The sequence below is a fragment of the Hypomesus nipponensis genome, chromosome 14, assembly GCF_054491055.1.
Source record: "Hypomesus nipponensis isolate SF chromosome 14, ASM5449105v1, whole genome shotgun sequence".
Lineage (NCBI taxonomy): Eukaryota > Metazoa > Chordata > Actinopteri > Osmeriformes > Osmeridae > Hypomesus > Hypomesus nipponensis.
Window position 1 is genome coordinate 20,347,501 of NC_140374.1, and position 26,514 is coordinate 20,374,014.

The 26,514-nt window shown below is 48.1% G+C and overlaps 2 protein-coding genes across 3 annotated transcripts in view; one reads left to right on the forward strand and one right to left on the reverse strand.

Annotated features, from left to right (window-relative positions):
• The window catches only part of hipk2 (homeodomain interacting protein kinase 2), a 50,091-nt gene extending 34,169 nt beyond the window's left edge, over positions 1-15,922 (reverse strand). Inside the window, exons 1-2 of the mRNA XM_084672327.1 lie at positions 15,609-15,922; positions 5,058-6,183 (exon numbers count right to left, since the gene is read on the reverse strand). Of these exons, the coding sequence (XP_084528453.1) occupies positions 5,058-6,183; positions 15,609-15,627 (1,145 nt within the window). The 5' untranslated portion in view covers positions 15,628-15,922. The remainder of the gene's footprint in view (positions 1-5,057; positions 6,184-15,608) is intronic.
• A 1,778-nt stretch (positions 15,923-17,700) lies between these two features.
• tbxas1 (thromboxane A synthase 1 (platelet)) overlaps positions 17,701-26,514 on the forward strand; it is a 32,168-nt gene continuing 23,354 nt past the window's right edge. For both annotated transcript variants that reach the window (XM_084671606.1, XM_084671607.1), the window contains exons 1-2: positions 17,701-17,800; positions 21,426-21,578. In XM_084671606.1, the coding sequence (XP_084527732.1) occupies positions 21,487-21,578 (92 nt within the window). In that variant the 5' untranslated portion in view covers positions 17,701-17,800; positions 21,426-21,486. The remainder of the gene's footprint in view (positions 17,801-21,425; positions 21,579-26,514) is intronic.

A 26,514-nucleotide genomic window follows, 5' to 3' on the forward strand; every position in this document is an offset into this window, starting at 1 on the left:
CAGAGGTGGAGGCAATGGGCCGGACAGGGAGACAGGTACTAAGGCCGGTAGACAGATAGACAGGTAGATAGACAGGTAGATAGACAGGCACACAGGTGAATAGACAAGCACACAGGTAGATAGACAGGCACACAGGTAGATAGACAGGCACACAGGTAGATAGACAGGCACACAGGTGAATAGACAGGCACACAGGTAGATAGACAGGCACACAGGTAGATAGACAGGCACACAGACAGGTAGACAGGCACACAGACAGGTAGTCGAGAGTTCAGTTGGTCGGCATGGCTGATCCCTACAGTCTGGCTCTACAATGTAAAACAGAGAGCACATAAACCAAGGGAACAGACTGGCGATGGCACCAGATGCTACCTTCAAACCCTGATGATGTCAGTAACCCCCCCCATGCATTGACTGGACCAGTCATGTGAGCTGGGAGGGTTTTGTAAGCTGTGCTAGTGACGCTTCCAGGGTCAGGGGATTGACTGGCTGACAGGAAGACAAGAGGAGGGAGCGGGCACTTGCGATGTCACTTCCTCCATGACGCCACGCAGCTATGAGTCACCCCAGTCAATTCTGGACAGGGTGGCGCGGGGGGGGGGGCAGAGAGAAAGAGGGATGGGAGAGAGGGAGAGGGGGAGAGAGGGAGGGAGAGAGCGAGAGAGAGAGGGAGAGAGAGAGGGAAAGAGAGGGAGAGGGTGAGTCTACAGGTCCCCCCCCCTCCTCCCCATGTCACCTCCCCTCATCTCCCCCCCCTCTCCCCTGGTCTCCCACCCTCATCCCCCCCCCCTCTCCCCTGGTCTCCCACCCTCATCCCCCCCCCCCTCTTCCCTGGTCTCCTACCCTCATCCCCCCCCCCTCCTCCCCTCATCCCCCCCCCCCTCTCCCCTGGTCTCCCACCCTCATCCCCCCCCCCTCTTCCCTGGTCTCCTCCCCTCATCCCCCCCCCCTCTTCCCTGGTCCCCCTCCCTCATCCCCCCCCCTCATCCCCTGGTCCCCCTCCCTTATCTCCCCCCCCCCCCCCCAGTCTCCTCTGAGCCCATCTCACCCGGCAGCACAAGCAAGCAGCTGTTCAGCTTGAGGTACCATCGCACGGAGACTAAACCTGAACACTGTGTGCATTCCCTCCATCGTCCAACCGCATCGATACCAACCCAGACCTAGACACTGGACTGAGCCAGGCCCAACTGGGACAAGACAATAATCCCTTTATCTGCCCTGGGGTAAAAACCCAGCTTACCTGTTACATCATTAGCTGGCAGGAGACGAGGTCAGGGTTGGGAGAGAGAGGGGGGGGGAGGGGGTGGGAGGGGGGTTGGTTTGCTGATGCAACAACAAAACACTATATGAAGAAAACGACCAAAGGCCTTTCAGAGGACTGCTGTATTAATTATATAAGATGTACACTGCATTCAGAGTAACTGGATAGGCAGGGTGGATTGTGACTGTAAATGTGACCTGGTTTCTTTGGCAGACTGGCCACACTGCTCAACGCAGGATAGAAGGAGCCAGTCTACATGACTACAGAGGTACCATAGTCCTGTCCAGCACACTGTTGTAACCATAAGCAAACTATCAGCATGTTCCTGTAAATGACATCGCTCATGTTTACCTTCAATTCTGCTGTTTTATTTGCATGACTCAACCTTGTGGAAAATCCATAAATCATTCTCCACGCTAGCATAGCCATGGCAGAGCGCACACACACATCATACAAGCCAGTGTGTGTGTCTGTGTGTGTGTGTTTGCACCCTTTATCAAGTTCCCATGAAGCATACTAAGGACAAGTAAAAACAAAGCAAGCAAAAGGGATGTGAGCTGTGAGAAAGGGATGAGTTACATTTAGCAGACGCTCTTATCCAGAGCAACTAACAGGAAGTACAGGGACATTCCCCCCGAGGCAAGTAGGGTGAAGTGCCTTGCCCAAGGACACAATGTCATTTTGGCACGGACGAGAATCAAACCGGCAACCTTCTGATTAATAGGCCAATTCTCTAACCACTCAGCTGTCTGACTCCCTTGAGTTGAAACAGTCTTTCCTGTCAGTCTCTCGTCGCCTCAGACTCTGACTTCCTTCTCTTTCATATCATTTCAATGTCAAAGCAGTGTTTCAATATCTAGTCTGCTAGAGAGGAGCTCTGAAGGAGCCCAGCAAGACAGAGGTAGCCCTGGCGGAGAATGTCTGCCATGCTGGTGAGGGGGAACACAGAGTTACAGCCCTCTGGATTACAGAGCCTGGGCCAAGACAAAGAAACCACAGCACACTGTTCAGAGAGCTGGGAACCCCATCTTTATGTAACAGCTGCCTTGGACGGCTTTGGTTTCCACCGGCAACGCAGTTATCTGCGCATCTGGAATCATCTGGATTCTTTGATGCGGAGGCTTTGGCCCCGTGATCGCACCCTGACGATGACCCGACGACGCCCCGAAGCAGCATCATGTCAAGGAAAATGAGGCCACTTTCCGGAGTATTCAGAACCTGGTTCTGAAATGACCTCATGAAGGCTGTGTGGTTCAGTCCCCACCCCTGACACTCACAACACAAGGGTTGTCTTAGGACAACAGCCAGCACAAAGGCACACACACACACACACACACACACGGTCACACACGGTCACACACTCTCCAGTAAATCACACCCACACATACAGTCACCCACACATTCTGCATGCATGCATGAACAGACAGCTCATGGCTTTTTCAAAAACACAAATGGATCCTTGAGCTGTCTTAAACGGTCACAAAGTCATGCACACACACGCACACACGCACACAGACGTTTGTATTGCTATTCCTATGGGGACTCACAATTAAGTCCCATTTGAAATCCTGTTTTCCTTATCCCAAACCTTTACCTAAAACATAACCCGAACCTTAAACCTAACCCTTACTCTCCTAACCCTAACCTCAAAACCATCCCTAACCCCAACTCTTAATGTAGATCTAAACATAACACTAATTCCAAAGCTAACCATAAACCCACTAAAATCACATAGAAATAGAACTTGTGAAGATCAATATATATTATTTTTTTTTAAAAAGATTTTTCCACAAGAATAGTTGACCAACCCCCCCCCCCCCACCATACACACACACACCCACCCACACAGAGATCTAGGTCCAGCTGGTAAAGCTATGGTCAGTGTCAGCTCTGTCCTATCCGCCTGCCAAAAGGAAATGAAGGGCTGATCTTCCTCCCCTCCTCCTCCAGCATGAAAACAGTTCCTCCTCCCCTTGTCCTACCAATGACCCGACAGCCAGCACAAACTACACAGCTCTGACTGCTGTTTGGGAAAGAGAGGGAGAGAGTGAAGAGTTGCCATCTTTTGCACTTTTGCTGGTTACAACTCAACTCCTCCCTGCCCCAGCCTCAGATTCACCCCCGGCCCCAGCCTCAGATTCACCCCCGGCCCCAGCCTCAGATTCACCCCCTGCCCCAGCCTCAGATTCACCCCCCAACCCCCACCCTGACAGAGCTGCTCTCTGTGTGACCACGGTGGGACCGATTCTCTCCGTCCCCCTGCTCTTGAAAACCCAAACAGCGCGTCCGCTAAGGGACTGTTAGGGAAGCTCTTCCCAGCCAGGCATCTAGTCATCTGGTTCTAATGCTGGCCCGCTGGTATGGATTACAGAGACACATTACAGCCTTAGCCTGAGCCCCCTTCCTCAGAGACCTGAGGCTGCCACATGGGGCTGGGGGGTCACCAGGAGCTGGGGGGGACACCAATGGCACCGACGGAACCAGACCCGAGGGGCACCCAAGGGCTGGGGTGAGGGGGTGGGGGAGGGGGGAGGGTACTGGGGGCCCACCCGCACGCTAGTCTCCTACTTCAATGATTTCTACAAGAGGTTTTTTTCTAAGGAACGCTACCCAACACACACACACACACAAAAAGAGCCTCTCTTCCAAGAAACTATGCTTGAAACTGAAAGTGTCTCAGTTGCAAATTCTTCCCAGGTGCTGTTCCTCTGCAGGAACTTTGAACGAGCGCGCTGTAATCTTCAAACAGCACACAACACGGCTGCTTTATCACATTAAACATGATAAGCAGCTGGTTTCTCAGCAAGCCTGCACGTTTTACTGGCCCAGCCCACAGAGCATGAAGGAGAGGGGGAAGGGTGACGAGAGAGAGAGAGAGAGAGAGAGAGAGAGAGAGAGAGAGAGAGAGAGAGAGAGAGAGAGAGAGAGAGAGAGAGAGAGAGAGAGAACCAGCAGCCTTGCACAGCTCATGAGACTGGCACAGACCTCCAGCAAAAACACTGAGGCCAACTAGGAAAGCATTCCAATAAACACAAGGCTCACATGATCCATAAAACACTATGGTACTGCAAGTTCCTGTGAGAGAACATACATCTTCTCTCTTGGACTTCCATCTGTTGACACATCCCAGCCGTAGCAGCTGAGTCAAGAAGGGCTGTTTACGACACGGAAGTGGAACAACTGGGCAGAGATCACGCCCCCCCTCCCCCCCCCGCCCAAAGACCACACATATGTACCAGTTTAGACTGCAGGACATTTCCCTAAGGTTCTAATGCTCATGTTTTGGCACTTCAGATGTCAGGGAGGGCCGGTCAGCAGTTGGTTCTAACGATGCACCAGGTGGGCAAAGCTCCTACCTGTAGTATCTGGACTGCACCAGGTGGGCAAAGCTCCTACCTGTAGTATCTAGACTGCACCAGGTGGGCAAAGATCCTACCTGTAGTATCTGGACTGCACCAGGTGGGCAAAGCTCCTACCTGTAGTATCTGGACTGCACCAGGTGGGCAAAGCTCCTACCTGTAGTATCTGGACTGCACCAGGTGGGCAAAGCTCCTACCTGTAGTATCTAGACTGCACCAGGTGGGCAAAGCTCCTACCTGTAGTATCTGGACTGCACCAGGTGGGCAAAGCTCCTACCTGTAGTATCTGGACTGCACCAGGTGGGCAAAGCTCCTACCTGTAGTATCTGGACTGCACCAGGTGGGCAAAGCTCCTACCTGTAGTATCTGGACTGCACCAGGTGGGCAAAGCTCCTACCTGTAGTATCTGGACTGCACCAGGTGGGCAAAGCTCCTACCTGTAGTATCGTGACTGCAGGTAGGTGGAGCAGACCGCCTTGGACACATGGCTGGCCGAGCCAAAGTCGATGACCTTGACCCTGTAGGGCTGCCTGGAGGGGTCCACCAGCATGATGTTCTCCGGCTTCAGGTCGGCGTGGATCAGGCCCAGGCTCTTCAGCTTCATCAGGGCCGTGGACACCTGCTGCAGGACGGGCCGGATGTACTTGAGGGGCAGCGGGCTGAACTTGTTCTGCTTGAGGAAGTCGTAGAGGTTCTGCTCCAGCATCTCAAACACCAGGCACGTGTGGTTCTTGTGCTGGAAGCACTCGTACGCGCGCACAAAGTTATAGTCGTCTGCGCTCTCCGTGCTCAGCCTGGCCAGAATGCTGACCTCGATCTGACCCTGCCGCGCGTACGACGGATGGTTCTTCAGGATCTTGATGGCCACGATCTCGTTAGTGCCCCTCTTCCAGCACTTGACCACCTGGCCGAAGGTTCCCCTGCCCAGGAACTCCAGCACCTCGTAGGTGTTGGTCATGGAGCAGAGGACCTCGTGCTGCACCAGCTGGTAATCCCCCTCGCTGTTGGCGCCGCTCGTCTTTGAGGTGGCAGTGGAGGTGGCGGTCGCCGTGGCCACCGCGGCGCCGCCGCCGGCTGCGTTCTGGATCATGGGCTGGCCGTGTTCCTCCACGATAGTCACGCTGCTGTTGTGGTCGAGCTCCTCACTCTTGCGCTTAAGGCCGCATCGCTGGTAGGTGTCTAGCAGACTCACGGTGCTGCGTCGGGTCAGGTTGTGAACCGTCCCTCCGCCGCTACTGGCCCCACTTCCACCACCGCTTCCACTACTCGCCAGCAAGGGGGCGCCGGGGAGCCCTGAGTTGCTGCAGGAGGACGCCACCAGGATGTGGGCGGCGCTGGCCGGGAGGAGGAGGGTGTGTTCGCAGGGCAGGGTGGAGCTGGACAGGCCCTGGAGGTCTGAGCTGCTGGCGCACGTCTGGCTGTTGTGGCTGTAGACTTTGCTGTGCGATCCGTAGCCGGTCATATCCCAGACGGAACTCTGCTCCACCTTCAGTCTTTTCACGCTAAAGAAGGCACTTGACTGGAGAGTATGAGGGGAAAAGACTTGCACTTGCGAGGCCATACCTATGGAGAGGAGGAGGGGAGGAGGGGATGGGGGAGGAGGAGGGAGAAAGCGAGAGGTTAGGAATGTGTGACAGTGTCTGAAACACGAGTGGCAGCTTTAAATAAAGAAAGCTAGGGTCCCTGCAGGTCACACACACACACACAGGCACACACACGCACCCACAAACACAGCATCCTGGGTGACATCTACATTTTCCTCGTTCAACACATGTATAATCTGCAGCATACTGTAACATGTAGGGAAACAGAGACCTATCTGTGAAAACATACCATCTGTTTTCCATAGCCTGTGGCTACTGGGAGTTACGTCTGATTTCAGAAAGAGAGGAATGTGTGTCCCACTCTACATATCGGTACATAACGAATCCATCATATGTTGTGACTGGAATTGGAAGTTGTTTTTTTATTTTTTTACTTAATCACTTAGTAAAAGGTTTTGTTTGTATGATCACGATACTTCCTCTAAAGGCCTATAAGACAGAAGGACATTGCTGGCTGGACAGTAGAGGCACTGTGTGCGAGGGGAAGTAATTGTTGGTATCTGCAGTTCCTGGAGTGAGCCAGATCTACACCTCAGCAGCAGACCTGAGACAGGGCTCCAGACCTACACCTCAGCAGCAGACCTGAGACAGGGCTCCAGATCTACACCCCAGCAGACCTGAGACTCCCTGGCTCTCTCCAGAGGCCTTTTGAGTGCTTAAAGCAACAATCATTACGCAGACACATACTTTCCCACACTTAGAACTTTGTACATTCACATACTTATGGACGATTTAAAATATAAGTGTATATGTGTACCTATACATATCCTATATTATTTTGTTTGCCAAGCTTTGCACCAAAACTTTGACCCTTTGGACAGCAGTGAGAGTCTCCAGGAGTGATCGCAATTTCCTTGTTTAAGACACCCCAGGCTCCAAGTCTCTGAGTCGGTGAAACCGCTCACTTCAAGGAGAGGTAAGAAAACACTCAAACTAACAAACAGAGCAGTGTCTGAACTCCATCTCAACCTCGGAGCTTGACAACAACCCAACAACAGGCAGCTATCTGGAGTCTTTGAACTCCTGGGAACATTCTGCCTCCAAACAAGCAAAGCTGCTCCAAGCAAACAACTTCCCAAAATAACCCTCTCTCTTCAACAGGACTGTTTGTTGCAACAAAATCATCATTACAGAACAAGCCAAATTACTCTGTACTGCTATATTTACACTGTTTCCAATGGAACTGGAATGAATCTCCTACAAGCACACTTGCACCTGCACATGAATATTCAGAAAACACAAAAGTAAGCATGGAGGTTCATGCGAAAATATTTTGCATGGTACTTCGCAAACCTTGTTGCTTAAGTATAGCCAGCACTAACCTTGGTTGGGTTACATAGCATAATAAAGCTAGCATTATAGCTAATGCTACCTTTGAGGTTTTAGCACTCAGCATAGCTAGCATTCATAGCTAGCACTAGCCTAGAGGTGTTAACATAACATGGTGGTCACTTTAGTTCATCTACTGACGTTCCCTAAAGTCCTTCTCTAGTCACACATCCATCCTCATCCCCAAATGCTGACCTAACCCAGGCCCATCCAGTGTTTGTGGAGAGGCAGATGAACAACATCCACAGGCCTATTAGCAGCAAGGCTAATCTCCTAATCCAGAGAGCCACATGTCACCTCTGAGATTACACACTCCCTCTGGACTTTACTAAAAATAATTAGGATGCTAGTTTGAGAAGCACTCGCACACACACACACACACACACACACTGCTCATATATGGGTCATTCCAGGATTACACAGCGTCATCATTAAGGATGACCAGCAGCAGATTTACAGATCCGGTCAAACTGCTCTTTAGATACATGAACACAGACTCTGCAGTTAATCAGCTACCTCTCTAAACTAGTGCTCTGCCTCCCAGTTTGCCTGCCTATTTTCCTGCCAGCCTGCTTGTCTGCTTGTCTGCCTGCTGATGTTTTTCCCTCATGAGTAGTGGGGTGTTGCATTTATCCAACCTGAGAATGTCCAGAAGCTGAATTATGGTTTAAGGAAATACTTAGGAAACTTGGGAAGGATTGTCCTGGCTCCCTAGGGAAGGTGTGTGTGTGAGTGAGGGTGTGTGTGTGCAGGGGGGGGGGGGATTCTGGCTGTGTAACATCCCAGTTGAAGGGCTAAGATAGGAACTAACCCCATTGGGGTTGGGGGGTGTTCTAGGTTTTGTGATGAGCAAACAGATATTGGGATAGAAGTGGTGGTGGTGGTGGTGGGGGGGGGGGGGTCGGAATGTTATCTTCCAACAACAAGCACAATGAGTTCCTTATTGTCCTTCACAGGAGTCAGTCCTGTTTAATCATAAATCACTTTTTGCCAGAAGAGTTTTGTTATGATCTGGAGTCTAACAGTCATCTCTCTCTCTCTCTCTCTCTCTCTCTCTCTCTCTCTCTCTCTCTCTCTCTCTCTCTCTCTCTCTCTCTCTCTATCTCTCTGTCTCTCTCGTCTTCCTCTCTCACTCTTCTATTCTGCATCGGTGTAATCAAGCAGTCTCTGTAATGGCCATGATGGCGTGACTAGTTGGTTTCTGGCAGTTTTGGCTGCCTAATAAAGGCTTTTAGGAATCAAAATCTCTCTTCTATCTCCCTCTTTTCTCACACGTTCTTCTTCTTTTCTCTCTCTCTCTCTCTCTCTCTCTCTCTCTCTCTCTCTCTCTCTCTCTCTCTCGCTCTCTCTCGCTCTCTCTCGCCCTCTCTCGCCCTCTCTCTCTCTCTGCTTTCTCTCTGCCCGACCAGCATTGTCCCAAACCTGGAGAAAGACCTCACAGTTGATTTGAATGTATGAACTCCTGGCCAAACGTTAAATTGTAAAGGCCCATTGTTTTAGGTTTACAGTGTTGGAATGCCTTTGGTGATGCTGCTCTGCATTCAGCTTACCACCAGACGCAGAGTGTCTCTGCTCTCCTACCAGACGCACCACAGAACCAGGTTAGCTGCGTGCGTAGGCTGACATGGTCATGGTGAATGAGTCAGAGGGGTTATTCCACCATCCATACTATATGCAAGGTGGTGGGGAGCGGTGGTGGAGGTGGTAGTGGGGGCTGAGAGGGGAGAACTGCTGGCACATACTTATTAATCAAATCACGAGTGTGGAATGTGGAAAGTGTGTACATATCACAGCAACCAACATGCTCCCCACAGAGAGAGAGAGAGAGAGAGAGAGAGAGAGAGAGAGAGAGAGAGAGAGAGAAATAGGGAGGTGGAGCCAAAACATTAGGAAGTGAAAGAAAGAGAGAGAAAAAAGAGTGTGAGAAAGCTGGAGCACCATGGAAGGAACATGGGCGAAGCCGTGACGAGGGCCCGTGACGAGGGCCCGTTAGAGGGACAGTGTAACATGAGGAGAGGAAAGGAGGGAGATGTAGAGATGGACATCAGATGACCAGGACTGCCACACGCATCGCTCCTCAGTTACGGCTACAGGTCTCCCAACCGACATGATGTCATGATCCAGGCAGACGGACTCAGGCCACAGTGCAGAGCCAGACAGACAGACACACCTGATTTAGCAACTGACTCCAAAACAGGTCTGGATGCATACGATTCTGCTGTCTTAAACATGACATGCATATAAGGGTATGTTTGTGTACGTGTGTGTGTGTGTAGCTATCTGCACATATTTTCCTCCATCCAGAACTTGACACACAGATAGGTTAAGCTGCTATAGCTGTCTTCGCTGCTCCCTCCTCCCCTCCGTCTCCTAAGTGAAACTAACATGACAAGCCACGCCCCCCTATCAGGCCAGCCAACCCCATCCACACAGGAACCAGTCAGACCCGATAAGTCACCCTGGGGCCAATCACAGTACGGCAGGCACTGTGTTTGGAAACCATGTTTATTTATTTTTAACCGTGCTGGCTGGATGCTAGCAAGGAACAGGAGGAGTCAGGAAGGCTAACAGTGTTTACAGCCAGTAGCCAGTACAAATCTAGTAAGCTAATGCTGCTTCTCTCAGCTAGAGGTGGAGAGCCCTCCCTCCCTCCTCACCCCTCCCTCCCTTCTCACCCCTCCCTCCCTCCCTCTCTTCCTCCCTCCTCACTCCTCCCTCCCTCCTCACCCCTCCCTCCCTCCTCACCCCTCTCTCCCTCCTCACCCCTCCCTCCCTCCCTCCCTCCCAACTCCTCCCTCCCTCCTCCTCAATCTCTTTCTTCTGAAAGCCACCATCTCTTCACAGAAACCAGGAGAGGCCCACCCAGAGATGGTAAATAAGCTTTAAAGATTACCTTGCACACACACACACACCAACGGCATACTGCATTACAGTTCCATTTGGGTGAGTCCCATGTGCCATCCTTTATCCTGCCGGAATGCGTTCATATAGTGGGAGTGAGCTAAAAGGCTGATGAGTCTATACCAGCTCAGCTCTCCTCCCGCCCCTCCATCCTCGTCCATCCCTGCCTCCCTCCGCCCGCCCGCCCGCCCCCACCCACAGTGCGACCAGGGGTTTTACTTCAGCACGTCACTGACAACGGCTAATCCGTCCAGGGGAGGATCTCTGACCCAGCAGAGGCTTCCGTGCGGTCCAACCTGTTCCTGGGGTGCAGAGAGGCAGGACCTGACCTCTCTTTCTCCCAGAGAGCTGAGGGAGATCAAACAAAAGGGTTGGAGCTGTGACGGGAAGGGGGAGGGGGAGGGTCTCTTATCTAAAGGTCATATCTGCTCCTGGCCTTTCTTTTTCTGAGGAGGCTTCAGTGGGAGTCAGAGTGTGGCTGCAACATCCTGCCACAGCGACCAGGGGTGCCTGTCTGTTGGCCTGACTGAAGGTCTGCCTGTCTTTCTGAAGGTCTGACGGCCTGCCTGTCGGCTTTTTAGAAAGGGTGATAAGTTTAGATGATAAGGGCAAAGACCAGATCTCTACCTCCTACCCTCCACGCCCCCCCCCCCCCCACCCCCTCTCTGGTGGAGCCCCCTGGGCCCCCTGCTCTACTGGGGAGGGGTGACCTCTCCCCCTCCCCTCCCTCGCCCTGGTTGAAAGGAGAGGTCAGTTCAAAGAGCTGACATAAACAGCGAGAGGGCCTGGGGCAGTGAAGAGGAGTCCTTCAAACAAGCTCCTGAGCTCCCTGCCTAATGCAGCCAATTACCATCGCCCTGACATCCCCCACAACATACCACTGCTGGAAACACAGAGTCAGACCAGGCAACTAAACAATCCACCACATATCCTTAAGCATGGCCAATATGGCTATAACCATGATATAACCCTAGTGATTTATTAGTGTGTGTGTGTGTGTGTGTTGCACATAGGCAGGGTCAGTATAAAATGAAGACAAACCGAGTTATCAAGCAGGAGAAATGGGGAAACGTGTTACTATTCCACTGTATGTTTATTATTATTTTGGTTCAGTCTGTGCCCTGTTCTAGCTGGCAGGCAATTTGGTTGGCTGACTGGCTAAAGGGCTGTCTGGCTGTCTGGCAAAAGTGGGACAGACAGATAGGTCGTCTGGTTCTGCGGTTCTCTGATGACCAGCCAAGCATGTTTCTGTACCTGCAGCCATGTGGAAACCAGTAGGCCAGTCAGCCAGTCAGCCAGTCAGCCAGTCAGCCAGCCAGTCAGTCAGTCAGTCAGTCAGTCAGCCAGTCAGCCAGTCAGCCAGCCAACCAGTCAGCCAGCCAGCCAGTCAGCCAGCCAGCCAGCCAGCCAGCCAGCCAGTCAGCCAGTCAGTCATCACCCTGCTTCTTTACCCTGACTGAGAAGACACACTAGTCTACAGCCTCTACCTGGATGCACCCAGACCACAGCATTAGTCTAACCCCCACCCCACTTCATAGTACTTTTCCAGTTTCTCTCTCTCTCTGTGTCTCTGTGTCTCTGTCTCTCTCTCTCTCTCTCTCTCTCTCTGTATGTGCGCATAAGCCCCTGCATGTCAGAAGACACGGTGATAACAGTGCTCTTGTTCTTCCAGATTGAGCCTGGCCAAATGGACTGGGAAGGGCCGAGGACATTATCAGAAACAATAGGATTAGGGCCACAGACAATGTGCTGCAAACAGGCTTGGGGGGGGGGGGCTGATTTAAAAAGCAATGCTACAATAGCCAAACCCATTCCCACCCCCACTGCACTGAGGACTTCCAACATGCCCATCAGGCTGCATCTTGTGTCACATGGGCAGCGTGAGTGCTCACCAATAGCCTTGGCTCTCCAAACTCTCAAAAACAAACAGGGGGTGGGGGAGGGTTGTCGGCAGGGGCATTGGGGGCAGGGATGGGGGGCCTAGGGGCAGGGGGGTGGAGAGACAGTAGGGTAGGGGACAGAGGGGGAGCATGCAGTGGTACTGGCTGTACATGGGAAAGCAAGGCCCATCTCATACATAAGACCTCTTCTTCCTCCTGTCATCAGTTAATGCTTCTTACCAAAAAGCAACTAAACTGTCAACGCATAAGAAAGGCTACACAAGATACTTAGCTGGTGGACTTAGAACACTGTTAATAATTCATTGGAAAAGTATGTTTTCTTCCTCTCTTCTGCGGGCACTGAAGCTGCCTTGTGTTGAAAAGATAAAGGAACAAAGCTAATACACACACACACACATGCATACAAACACAAACTCTCAAGAACTAATAATACTTTACCGTCAACAAAGATGGAGTCAGTAAAGTTTGCCAGGGAAGGAGGGTGAGCTACGTCCATGCTACTTACTGAAGGATCTCACCCAGCCTCCGAGGCCACTAGGCCTTGCTATCCTGGGGGTTTCCTGCTACTCTAATCTGAGTTGAAACACTCCATCCTTGGACTAAGCAATGGGCCTGCAAGAAAGAGATCAATCAACCAGCTCCAAACAAGCCTATGCCTTCTCTCCTGACCACACCCCCTTTATCTCTCCGTCTCTCTTTCTTTCTCTCGGTCTCTCTCTCTCTCTCTTTCTCTCTGTCTCTCTGTCTCCTCTCTATATATATATACATGTATATATATACACTCTCCATCTGATTGTAGGTAGGAAGTGCTTGCTCAGAGCATTTTAAACACATGTCTAGGTAAGTGCTGTGTGGAGGGATTAAAGCTCCAGAGAGGCAGGCAGCACTGCAACCTTCCCTGTCATGAGCACCATCACCAGGCTTGAGTCACTCTCCCTCTACCCCCCCCTGTCATGAGCACTACCACCAGATCGGAGTCCCTCTCCCTCTACCACCCCTGTCATGAGCACCACCACCAGGCTTGAGTCCCTCTACCCTCCCTGTGGAGGGTCGGTGGTGGGCTGCAGAACCACTGTGCGTCTGACCTGGAGGAGACAGAGCCATGAATGTTGGTTCCCTGTGGGTGGTTCTGTGACCTAACTCCACTAAACACACACACACACACGTCATGTCCCAACCAGGGGGGCTAGGCGCCTGAATATTAGCTTTTCCACAGCTGGGGGACGCTGGCCATGGTCTCTCCATCAGACATCCATCAACGTGTCAGGCTGGGTTATGAGACCAGGCTCCCAGGGCACCAAGGCCAAAGACACACACACATACACACGCACACACACACATGCACACACACATGCACACACACACATACACACACACGCTCACACACACACACACACACACATGCACACCAACACGTCTACACAAGTACAGCACCACAACTTCACTAAACTAAAAAAAATGAATCCAAGGGAGTGTCCTGAACACCAAAGCAATAAACCTAAAGTACTCAATGTACTTTTTAGCTACTAAATAGGTTCCAGTAACACTGGATTATACTTGGATCTCTAAACATCTCCAAGGTTGATCTACATAGCAGGCTATGGGAGACATGAAGACGGGGGGTGAGGCAGGCATGGAGAGTAATTAATTTTCCCCACTTTTTCTCTCTCTTTCCCTCTCTCTCGCTCTCTCGCTTTCTTCTCACCATGGTGAAAGGAAAACCAAGGAATGTAATTTCAACTAATTACCTTCCACTGAGCTAGGAATCTCATTTCAACCTTCCTTTTCATGTTCCTGTAAACCCCGCTCACTGATTGGAGACGCGGACACCGCCATAGTTAGCTACGCCTACGTATAAACTCATCAATCTGAACAGGCAGGTATCGTTCCAGTGTGCAAGGTGACACTCTTTGGTCTTTTCAAACTGAAATACTAAGAGAGGCGGTTTCATCATAAATTATAGGCTGACGATGACAGTAGAAATAGTCCATAATAACAACCTCAGAGTCCGTTTATTTTCTACAACACTTAAAGAAACATTTGGTTACTTTGGTTCGTTCTAGATTTACGGCTGTGTTCCATGTTTTACCGACAGAGGGCGCCCAGAGTTTCCAGTATTAAATTATCAAAGAAGTATTAAATCATCTGATAAAGATGATCAGTGTCTACGTTCGTATACGTCGATAACCAAACAAAGGTCAATCGATAATTTCACATTTTGTCACCCTTTTCGTCTCTTTCAGTCCCAAAAGGATATACATATTCTACAGAATAGTTAAGGGTGAATCGACTGGCGCTTTACCAAAATAAAAGACCAGGCTACAAGTCATTGTCTAGTCATGAGATAGATCACTAATTTAGGCAATTATGCCATGACATTATTTAATAATTATGATTGTAGGATAAACTAAACATGTGACTTAACCTTTGCTGAACTGCATTATCCTTGGAAAATTTATTTAGCGGCCCATACTGACAAATCCCAATTAAATACGTATGAAATACATATATAGATACAATCAGTCAGTATATAACATGTAATTACAGTTAAATTACATTGTAATAAAAAGTGTACTCCATTATGGCAAAATTGTACCTGAACATGCTCATTCTCTTCATCGGATTAGACACATCCGTAATGCAGCCGCAGCAAATAGGCAGCATTTAGGACGTCTAGTTTAGAAAAAAACGAACCTTTGCAGCTATGAATTAAAGATTCAGGTCCTAAACATCTAACGTCAATAACCTGGAAATGTTATACGTTCCGGAGAAAAAAACAATAAAAACCTTCTCCGGTTGCGTGAGGTGCCAACAAACCTCTCTATTCCTCTTCCTCAATGTGCATCAATGGTATCTGTTAAGCAGTGCTCTAAATATCCCAAGGAAATGCAACATTTCAAATAGTTTTTAGAGCGTAGCCTGTTTGTGTCTGATGACAAATTGGTTCAGGTCGTGGACTATTATATTCCTAACAAGAGAGTATACGTTTATGTAGGCTACGCAGCCTTAACACAGAGCCAAGGTTTAAAAAAAAAAAAATTACAGGATTTTAAGCATCCATGCAATATTACAGTAACCTGGCTCCTTTGATCAAAACAGAACACTTGAAAGTATAATATGCACATTTAATTAATCTTTACACAAAGAAAGGGACACAGCTTTCTTCCTAACTACCGCACGCAATTACCTACTTAATCAAATACACTTTGTACATGTCTGGTTCGCTACTAAGGATATTAGGGAAATTACATACCTTCGTATACAGGGGCCATCGGTGCAAGGACGTCTGTTATTCATGGCAAAAAATACAGAGAGATTTCAGAACTCAATAAAAATCTGCCATCTTGAGCTACTGTCAGTGTCGCCGTCTCCTGCATTACTGGCCACGTTCATTAGTGAGAAAAATGACCATAATTCACATCCAGATTGGAAATTCGGAGTGCAGTCCACGGAAAAGTGTTAGATGAAATCTTCAGCAACAGTGCCCCGCCAACTGTGTTTTCCTTATGGCTCAAATGATGAGCCAAACTGCAGGTTTGTTTCAGCTGGAGTGCGACATGTCTGTTGAGTCCCTGCAAAAGTTGCAATGGCAAGAGCAGAGCGAGTTTAGTGTACAATGTAGTCAAGCGACTATCGACTCGATCGAGGGAGGAGATCTTTGGGGGGCGTCGTACTCACATAATTAATGACTGCGCCGCTACTTTGTAACCTTTGCAAGTGGATCTAATTGATTAAACGAAAGGTTGCTCAAGCTATATACATTTTATTTATTACCCGCAATACCCGGTCAGCAAACAAATAGACTTGCTATAAAATACAATGCATTTAGATTGCCTATAGGGATGTATCCTTAGAGCACGAACATTTGGTATCCAGTTGGCATATAGGCTACATGTCAATAATACCCAAACCACCAGTCTGATCAAGGTTATTCTACACCTAGGCAGGTAACCACACGGTTGCACAAGATATGTGTATATTCTAATTTGATATAGAAACAACAGATCGTCACAAATAGAACAACAATGCTTTTTGAAGCTTTATATGTTGGATATGCTTTTTCCGTGATCATGTCGAGTTGAATGATTCTGTGAGCATTTAGTCGTGCCTGTATTAAGCAGTTGTACCATATGACGACAGTACATTTTCATAGAATGAAGTAGAGCGGAATCGGATTACATAGACTCACACAGATGTGAGTAATGTGTCACTCAACATCGACTACATATATTTAACCGTGCAATACACCTGTAATAGTTAACCTTTGAGTGGAAATTAAAATGGCACAATATGTCATTACAAAGGACTCTTGAGCGTTGCTCATTTAGATACACAATTACATTGTATATTGTATATACATAAATTATTGTATTGTGTCAGTGATTGTATGTAGCCTTACTCTTTTAGTCAGTTATATTTATATTGTACACTGTAAAACCTGACGAGTTAGTTCAACTCAAACGGTCCGAGGAAACCGATTGCCTTGAATCATTTGAGTTTATTAACTTATACTATTTAAGCATAGACAATTCTTTGATTTGAGTATAGGTAACTCAATTATTTATTGTCAATGTAAGTTAGGTAAATTAATTATTATAGTTAATATTAATGCATTAGGCTAATACACACCATAATGCCAACTCAACTGCCTGAAAGCCTAAATATATTTAATTGTCCTATTTATCTGATTACCGGGCTGACATGGATACTGCAGTTCACAGAGAGAGAGACTAAGGTATAACTGGCTCGTGCTGCAGACCGATACATCTTTATATCATGCTGCATTTAGGTGAACTCTAACCTTAAACTCTTTGTCTATTTACCTTCCTCTCTATTAGAATATGATAATCGCAGACAATGGGCTACTGGATCCCGATCGACAACATACACTTAGAATGCCATAGGCCGTAGGCCTACCTAAATAAATAAAACATGTTGTGGTCCCGCCAAATGGGACATCTGCTGATATAAGATATAAGTATAGACCTAGTTGGGAATTGGCTGAATATCAGTTTACATCTAATGGGCCAATGTAAAATATTTTTGAAGCAAAGCATTTTGTTTAGCCCCCGGACCATTTCACATGACAGTTAGTCTGGTCTTCCCCTCTGTACCACAACCCAGTAGGCTTAGTTGTCCATCATCATTTCCGAAGGGTCCTGAGTTGAGTAGCCTAACCTGGAAACGGAGTTACGGGCAAATTGTATGCCACTGCAAACAATACGGTTAGTAGGCTAGACGAGACCTCCTTTCTACTTAAATGTACGTAATCAAATTCATAAAGCAATTTGAAAAATGGTCTGAAGCCGTCCATGAACTACAAATACCAGAATACCCCGTATGTAGTCCTCGGAGTTTACGGAAGAACTACAATACGTTCCATGTCTGATTGTCAATAGAAGTGTTGCAGGTTATCAAATAAACAGTAGCCTACGTGACATCAAGGTAAGAACTTAATGCAAGAGATCCACTGTTATGTTATAACAATGTAAGACGTTGTAAAATTATTATGGTCAGCGAACTAGCCAGCGTTGGATTTCGTAATTGTCTGTTTTCGTCACGTGCAACCTTCAGTGACATAACGTAGCATCGGATTGAGTGTTGAAACACATAAAGAATGCTTGGTAAAAATACACTGTATGATACAACTTGATTATAGGCCTATATATATATTATTTACACCGTTGTGTTTGAAACATGCAGTCTGGCAGCAACTCGCACTATTTAGATATCGTAGGCATACATTGCAAAAGCGTAGTGAGTCAACGAAAATAAGGTCAAGCTAGTAGTTAACGAAATTCGTGTTGTCTACTGAAAACTAAATTACTGTTGATACCGTCATAATTATCATTGACTAGGTGTAAAGCTGCAGACCCATATAAAATACCATAAAACAGATGGACTGGACGTTGTCCACCAGTTATGAATTTATGTCGGTTAGATGGTCTTCCTCCCCCACCACATATTAGGACTTTAAACCTTTGCAGACTTGATACTGTACTAACTTCAAGTCTTCCTGTAGTCACAGTACACAGTAAGTAGTATAGGTCTGGGAGGGAGGGAAGGAGAGAGGTTACAGAATGAGACAATGGTGTTGATCTTTCTCATAATAAGTTAGTAGAAAACCATCTCTCTAGGTTAGGCCTACAGACCATCAAAGATGGCAAAAGTAGAAATACAGAAGTACACTCAAGAAGAAGTACAGATACTCATGTAAAAAGACTGGTAAAGGTGGAAGTACTAAACTTTTTCACTCAAGTTGTCATGCTTAGTGTTGCCAACTTTGTCACAATGAAATACGGGACAGGAGGTGGCCTGCTACAGCAGTGCGGGTATGGTTTTCAGGTTTCATGTGAATATATAGCATATTGTTTAAGCCATTTGTCATAATGATGAATGCACACCCCAGTGATAGGACTATAGGCCTATACGTATACGTATTTCCGGAAAAAAATAGGCCAGGTCTAGAACTTCTAGTGAAGTTAAAATGTGACTTTTAATAACCAGAACAGCTTATGTTAACCCTTAGCTATTGCTCTCTTAACCCTATACTCTCAGATTGTGAGGCTTATTCTCGCTTTTTTTCATGATCTTAAACGACAATTAACATGTACGCAGGATTCTCAAAACTTGAGAGTTCCCTGAATCTTTTGGTACCTCATGATTTGATTCAAATCAATTCTTGGGGTCACAAATCGATAAAAAAGTTTTTTTTTAACATTTGTGAATCGATGTGAATCGCTAGAAGACTGAATCGCGATTCAAATGTGAATCGATTTTTCCCCCCACCCTTACTCTTTACTGCTTCCTATGGACCGGTCTCTCAGTACTGACCCTCTGTTTCTTAGATGTAGCGAGCACACAACAGTATGTATTTAATAGCAGTGTAATGCGCTACATGCTTGAAGCATTTTCCCATCTTGTTAAAAGATGTTGTTGTGAAACCCATGTATCACTCATGCTCAGTGAACCTCACAGCCATTTAGCTGAAGCTCGTTTTCTAGATTACCTGACGAAAAGTAACGTCCTCCAGGCATTCTTTGCATGCAAGCTGTAGTTAACTGTTGCCGCCTTGAAGGTATTTTATCATTATGAGGAAGTGACATTCAAATTTAAGTAGTTATACAAGTTATCGAACTGAAAAATCATTAGCCTGTCCGGTAGGCTGCCGTGAGATGGATAGGCCATAACCAAGGACATGCTTGTCCTTGGTGGATATTTTTTAATTGAGATGAATTTCTGTCAAAACAGATAACAACTTTGACTGATGTTACTGACCCTGTGTCTGATGCTGTGGTTTAGGATTTAATTGTCAAATGGGTCTGATTTGATTAAACAGGGATGGGTATAGGTCACTGGTTAGAGCACTGACTGCAGATAAAAAGATTTCAAGTTCAAATACTCCCTGTACAGCACATTGCTTTGGATAAAAGTGTCTGCTAAACAATAACATTATTTTATTTTATAAAAATGTTAAACATTAAACGTTATCAAATAGGCTGTACTGTACCAACATCTGATTTGTTGTTTTGAGGATGAAGTGTAGGCCCAAATCTTTCCTAACTTCTGTACAATATGCCAACTCAACATATTGAGAAAGTTAAAGCCGTCGTCTTTATCACAAGAGACAGATAACGGTGTTTTCCCTCCGTCCGCTTGTGCAGACACAGTCCTGCGGCTGGTACTGGCCCTGTGGTTGCTCCTGCTTATGACTGAACACGTGGGTCACAGTGATAACCTGCACGGTAAACAGAGTTTACATTGATATTTCCATTCATCAGCATTTTGTTTAGGCTAGTTATTTGGCAATTGACTTAACAGTGTCCAGAAGTCAAGCGTTAGGAGTTAAAGGCTGACTCTAGACTTCTTACAGATGGGAAAGCTAGCAGACTTGCAGTTTTTGAACCATTGGTCATGTGGCTCATCACATCCACACAACACTGGATGTCTGATACGTTCCTTTTCCACAGTTTGGACTGAAATGCCCTTGTTCCTCCAAACGTCTTTTTGTAATGTCGTAACGTCTTCCCGTCTTTGTGACATTACGCTCACACACACACACACAAACAAACACACAAAATCAACCCCAGAGTGATGGAGACCAGGGTTGATGATTGACTTGCTGTGATTGAGGAAAGGACAGGGTCTCCAAGTCATCTCAGCAGGGGCGGGTGATGGGGCGGGGGGCAGCCAACAAAAGCCTGAGGCAGAGCTGCCACTGAAACTAACTAATAATTGACAAAGAGAGTATGTTGCCCCAGGAAACGCTGGAGAATCGGGGATGGGGGTTGCTTGTGAAGACGGGCTGTTGTACATGGTGACATGTGGTCAACTGTAGCTTAACACTGTACCACCATTGAAAGGAGAACAACAAGCAATGATGGTTCAATAAGAATGGATGCTTTTTGAATGTGGAATGTATGTATGCTCTGGCTGTCCTTTTGTCTCCTAAAAGAGTCATGTGATCAGGGTGGAATCAGCTTGTGGTCTGTCTGGTCCCTCATGAACGTGGACACCTCTCAGTATACAGACACCTGTTTGTCCAACCTGTCGTTCCTATACCATAAGAATTCATATTAACTTGGTTCTCGCTTCGTCTCTGTGATCAAATGGGTCAGATGGCTGAGTGGTTTGGGAATCGGGCTATTAAGCAGAAGGTTGCGGTTCAATTCCTGGCCGTGCTAAATTACATTGTGTCCTTGGGCAAGGCACTTCACCCTACTTGCCTCTGGGGGAATGTCCCTGTACTTACTGTAAGTCGCTCTGGATAAGAGTGCCTTTGCTTTTCTGGGAAGGCTTTCCAAAACACGTTTGATGATAACATTGATGCGGGACTGGCATTCATTCAGCCACAAGAGCATTAGGGAGGTGGGACTCTGATGTTGGGTGATTAGACCCTGCCTGCAAATGGCGTTCAAATTCATCCCAAATGTGTTGGATGATGTCAGTGTTCCAACGTCTTTTGGAAAGCCTTCACGCAAATGCAAAAGCAGTTACACAAAGTGAGTAGCAACTCCACAATAACACTTTGTTTAACAAGTGTCTGACTGTGGATCTCTTCTGTCTACAGTGTCCCCAAGCTGAGCAGTGCTCGGGGTGGTTTGAGGACTACTGCCTGGAGGTCATAGGTCATGATGGAGCTGCTGGAGATGTTAGCTGTGGAGCCCAGCGGTCTGTCTGTCTCAGTCGCCCTCTTCCTCATCTTCCTCGCACTCCTGTACTGGTGAGTCAATCCCACATCTGACATGAACCCATGTTACTCATCGACTCATCGGGTTGAGTGTGTGTGGATCATTTATAGGGGCCGTGGTGAAGTGCTGGCATTTGGCTAATTCAGCTATGTGGGTCTGCTGCTCGTGGTGGTGGTGGGTGTGGCGTTTTGTGAATGGTCCAGCCTGGTCCACCTTGTAGAACGTTTGGTAATGATCCATGATCTGGCATGGCAACACACAGTGCTTTCAGGCAATCATTGGTAATTTTAGGAAGTTTGCAATTTCAGAAGCAAAAATAGTGCTATTCAAGGAACTACAAAAGCCTAATGGGTAGAAACTAATCATTAAACTAAACAATGCTGTCCCTGGTTTCAGCCTTCTATCTGACCAAACCCCCTGAAACTGAGAAAGAGAGATTGCAAAGTGAGCATATTTAAATTTAGACGCATATTAACCAGGATTAGCAGGCTTAGAATTTAGCTGGACAGATTGATGCTCTGTCACACCACTGAGCGAGGAACGCTGACAGGCCTGGGCTTCTCTCTCTCTGTCTTTCTCTCTCCCCCTCTCACTTTCTCTTTCTCTTACCCCCCACACTTTCCCTCTCTCTCACTGTCTACCTCTCTCTCTCTCTCTTTCTTTTTCTCGCTCTGTCTTTCTCTTTTTCTCTGCAGTGCAGACTGGATGGCGTGTTGCTCCAGAGTGTTGAGCTGCTTGTTTTGTAGTGCAGGGAGTGAGACTGCTGGCTGCGGCGTAGTGTGTCTCTGTCTTGTGGGACAGAGGTAACCACTTGATATGACTCACCTGCAGCTTCAAATGAAGTTGCGCACAAAGACCGTACCCACAGGTACGAGACAACGTTGCCGTCTGCAGAAGTGGTGCACTTCAGCGTGCAGCTGGAAGATAAAGTCGCCTGCATGAAGACAAATAAGAAACAGGTTTGATACTCATGCAAAGTTTGGTTCTTTTGTGAGCCCCTGTTTAATACACAAGCACACAAACACACACACACACACACATACAGTGAAACGCTCACATAGCAACACATGCAAACACACTCGCACACCAGCACTTGAGTTTTGTCCCAGACATGTAAATTCCTGTCTGCTGGCAAGGCAGAGGATGCCGTTCAGCTGCGGCAAGCTCACAGGGTATTATGTGCTTGGTATAGCTCTCCGGCTGTCACCATGCTAATGAAGATCTATACTTGTGGATGGGACTTGCTTCCAGCTCTGTCATGACACCCTGGATGGAAATGACAAGATGTCGCAGAGGCAACGTCCCTGGCAGGCCTCCATGCAGAAATAAGCCCCATTAGAGAATTAGGCCCTGCAGTTTTAACTTTGCTACCCTGCAAAAATAGGCGGTAAAAGGTTATGTCCTTGAAATGCTGGTGTCTGACGCGTCTCCAGTACTGTGGTGTCTCATAAACAAGCCTGGGAATGACCACCCTGTCCACTGCAACCCTCTCTCTGTCTCTCTGTCTGTCTGTCTGCTGTCTGTCTGTCTGTCTGTCTGTCTGTCTGTCTCTCTCTCTCTCTCTCTCTCTCTCTCTCTCTCTCTCTCTCTCTCTGTGTCTCTCTCTCTCCCTCTCTCTGTCTCTCTCTCTGTCTCTCTGTCTCTCTGTCTGTCTGTCTGTCTCTCTCTCTCTCTCTCTCTCTCTCTCTCTCTCTCTCTCTCTCTCTCTCTCTCTCTCTCTCTCTGTGTCTCTCTCTCTCTCTCTCTCTGTGTCTCTCTCTCTCCCTCTCTCTGTCTCTCTCTCTGTCTCTCTCTCCCTCTCTCCCTCTCTGCCTCCTCAGTCTGTCTGTCTCTCTCTCTTTGTCTCTCTTTCAATATCTCTCTGTCTTTTTAACTCCACCTTTCTCTCCCACATATTCTCGTTCTTTCATGCATGCACTCTTTCTTTCTTTCTTTCTTTCTTTCTTTCTTTCTTTCTTTCTTTCTTTCTTTCTGCCCCCCCCCCCCCTCTCTCTCTCTTTCTCTCTTCCCATTACAAACACACACCAACACAGTTAAAGCAATTAAGTGATCCATATCTGGGTAAGGCTCCCACACAGCAACGCCAGTCTTGTGCGGCTCAGGGCTGTCTCTGAGCTGTTGGAAGCAAACATTTCCTCCCAGCGGAGGCTTGTGGCTGGGGGCCCTGGAACCAGGGGCTGAGCTGCCCAGAGAGCGAGTCTGGCTGGGTTACCCAGCTCTGCTGACCCCCTGCTGAACCCCCCCCCTGGGACCAGCAACACCTCACAGGCAGCTCAAAACCATCTCAACTGTGTGGGGGCACAGAGTAGACTGCCACCTACTGGCTGCTCTGCAGTAGTCATCATTACTACTGTCGAAGCATTAGAGATAGCAAGCATGAACTCCTGGACTATTAAGAGCTCAGTGGGGCCAGTAGCTGTTCTAGCACTCTTCCAGCTCACCATGGGACACTCACACACACACACACACACACACACACATACACACTCACACCCTATAGTGAATGTTGTATGTAATACATTGCCCTCAGAACGATTAGTACCCCCCCTCTCTCTACTGGAACACTGTAAGTTTGTTTTCCTGTCCTCTCCTAGCACACAGTGTTAAACTCTGTGACCAGATGAACTCTGCAACATGGTGCTGGGTAACCAAGGCTTGTCACTCCCAGCCCCTGCCAGTCACCCAGTCATTCAGAGTCAGCATCCAGTCAGTCAGCCAAATCAGTCACCCAATCAGTCAGCCTATCAGTTATCCAGTCAGTATGAATAGGCGCTTCTAAAGAAAACAACATTCTTTATTCTCAACAGTTTTATTCTAGCTGTTTAGGACTGAATTTGTGGGTGTCCACAAGGTAAGAATGAACCCCAAATGTTGACTAGCCCACCCTGGTACTGCACGAGCAAGATGGGAACTTTGGGTCCAGACTGTTCTAGAATGTTCCATGCAAAACTCTGTTTTCTGATCCGAGTGTTCTGTCTTCGGGGATCCAGTTTCCTACTTTAAACAATGTCTTCCATTAGGTCTGTATCTATAGGCAGACTGAGTAAAGATTGAATATACAACTGGATTAGCACTGTTGGGATTTCCATTATGGAAAATGGAAACTTCATGATTGATCAGGTGAGATTTTCTTATTTCTGTGTTCTCTGTAGAGAAGAACATGTGTATGTTTATACTTGTGTCTCTACCGGAGAGGATGAGCTGTCTCTATTGGCCATGGCCTATGATCAATTTGACTCTCCTCTCCCCTCCCCTCCTCTCCTCTCCCCTCCTCCAGTTGTTTGACTTCTGTTGTCATTGGGCTTCTGTGCTGTGATTGGTTAATTGCAGGCTTTTAGACAGCTCATCCATCACACCTGCTAATCACATCAGCTCACACACGCAGCCCTGACAACCAGCCGTCTCCACGGCAATAGCCCTTTGGCTATTAATAACGTCAGGATATAATGGTCATGCACTCGGATATCAGAGAGATATAACGGAAAAGTACATCCTTGAAGTCCCTGACAGAAGCCTGGGTGTGCGTATTGTCAGTTAGAGAGCTGAAGGCAGATAACATAGAAGGCTGATGGACTGTGTGCTATGAGCAGTGTCTCTCTCCCCCCTCTCTCTCTCTGGCTCTGCTATGAGCAGTGTCTCTCTCCCCCCCCCTCTCTCTCTGGCTCTGCTATGAGCAGTGTCTCTCTCCCCCCTCTCTCTCTGGCTCTGCTATGAGCAGTGTCTCTCTCCCCCCTCTCTCTCTGGCTCTGCTATGAGCAGTGTCTCTCTCCCCCCTCTCTCTCTCTGGCTCTGCTATGAGCAGTGTCTCTCTCCCCCCTCTCTCTCTGGCTCTGCTATGAGCAGTGTCTCTCTCCCCCCTCTCTCTCTCTGGCTCTGCTATGAGCAGTGTCTCTCTCCCCCCCTCTCTCTCTCTCTCTCTGGCTCTGGTCATGACATGTACTCTCTGGCCTGGCTTGCCTCACAGTAGCCTAGCAACAGGGGGAGGGTCAGCCCACCTCAGATCCCTTTGATGAGGTCCTCAGGGTTCCCAACAGCCTGGGGGGGCAGGGTGGGTGGGTGTGTGTGTGTGTGTGTGTGTGTGTGGGGGGGGTAGGTGGGGGGGGGGGGGGTAAGTGGGTGGGCAATGTGGGGGGGGGGGGTGAACGAGGTTGTCTGCGATGTCACCTTGCCTCACTCTGTTGTCCTGGTCTATCTTCCCTCCTGGTAGAGGCTGTGGGGGCTGTGAAGGGTGTGGAGGCTGAGGGGCAGGCTGTTGAGGCTGAAGTTGCTGTAGGAGGCTGAAGAGGCTGTTCCCATGGCCAGAGCCCTCCCTGTACACATTAACCAGGCTCAATACCTGTCTCTCTGCTATCCAGGCTCAGTAACTGTCTCTCTGCTATCCAGGCTCAGTAACTGTCTCTCTGCTATCCAGGCTCAGTACCTGTCTTTCTGCTATCCAGGCTCAATACCTGTCTCTCTGCTATCCAGGCTCAGTAACTGTCTCTCTGCTATCAAGGCTCAGTACCTGTCTCTCTGCTATCCAGGCTCAGTACCTGTCTCTCTGCTATCCAGGCTCAGTAACTGTCTCTCTGCTATCCAGGCTCAGTACCTGTCTCTCTGCTATCCAGGCTCAGTACCTGTCTCTCTGCTATCCAGGCTCAGTACCTGTCTTTCTGCTGTCCAGGCTCAGTACCTGTCCCAGCCTCAGGGCTGTAGCCTTCTAACCTGGGTGTCCCTTTGTGTATATGTGTGTAGTATACTGTGTGTGTGTGTGTGTGTGTACAGCATACAGTGTTTACTGGCATGTATATTGCATGAGCTGCTGTGTGTGTTTTGAAATGGATGTGACAGCTGGAAGAATGACGGTGGTCACACATCGCATGGAGCCTGTCTCCCCCTTCACCCCCTACTCCTCACAGACAGGGGACACACTATCTCTCTCTCTCTGTCTGTCTGTCTGTCTGTCTGTCTGTCTGTCTGTCTCGCTCT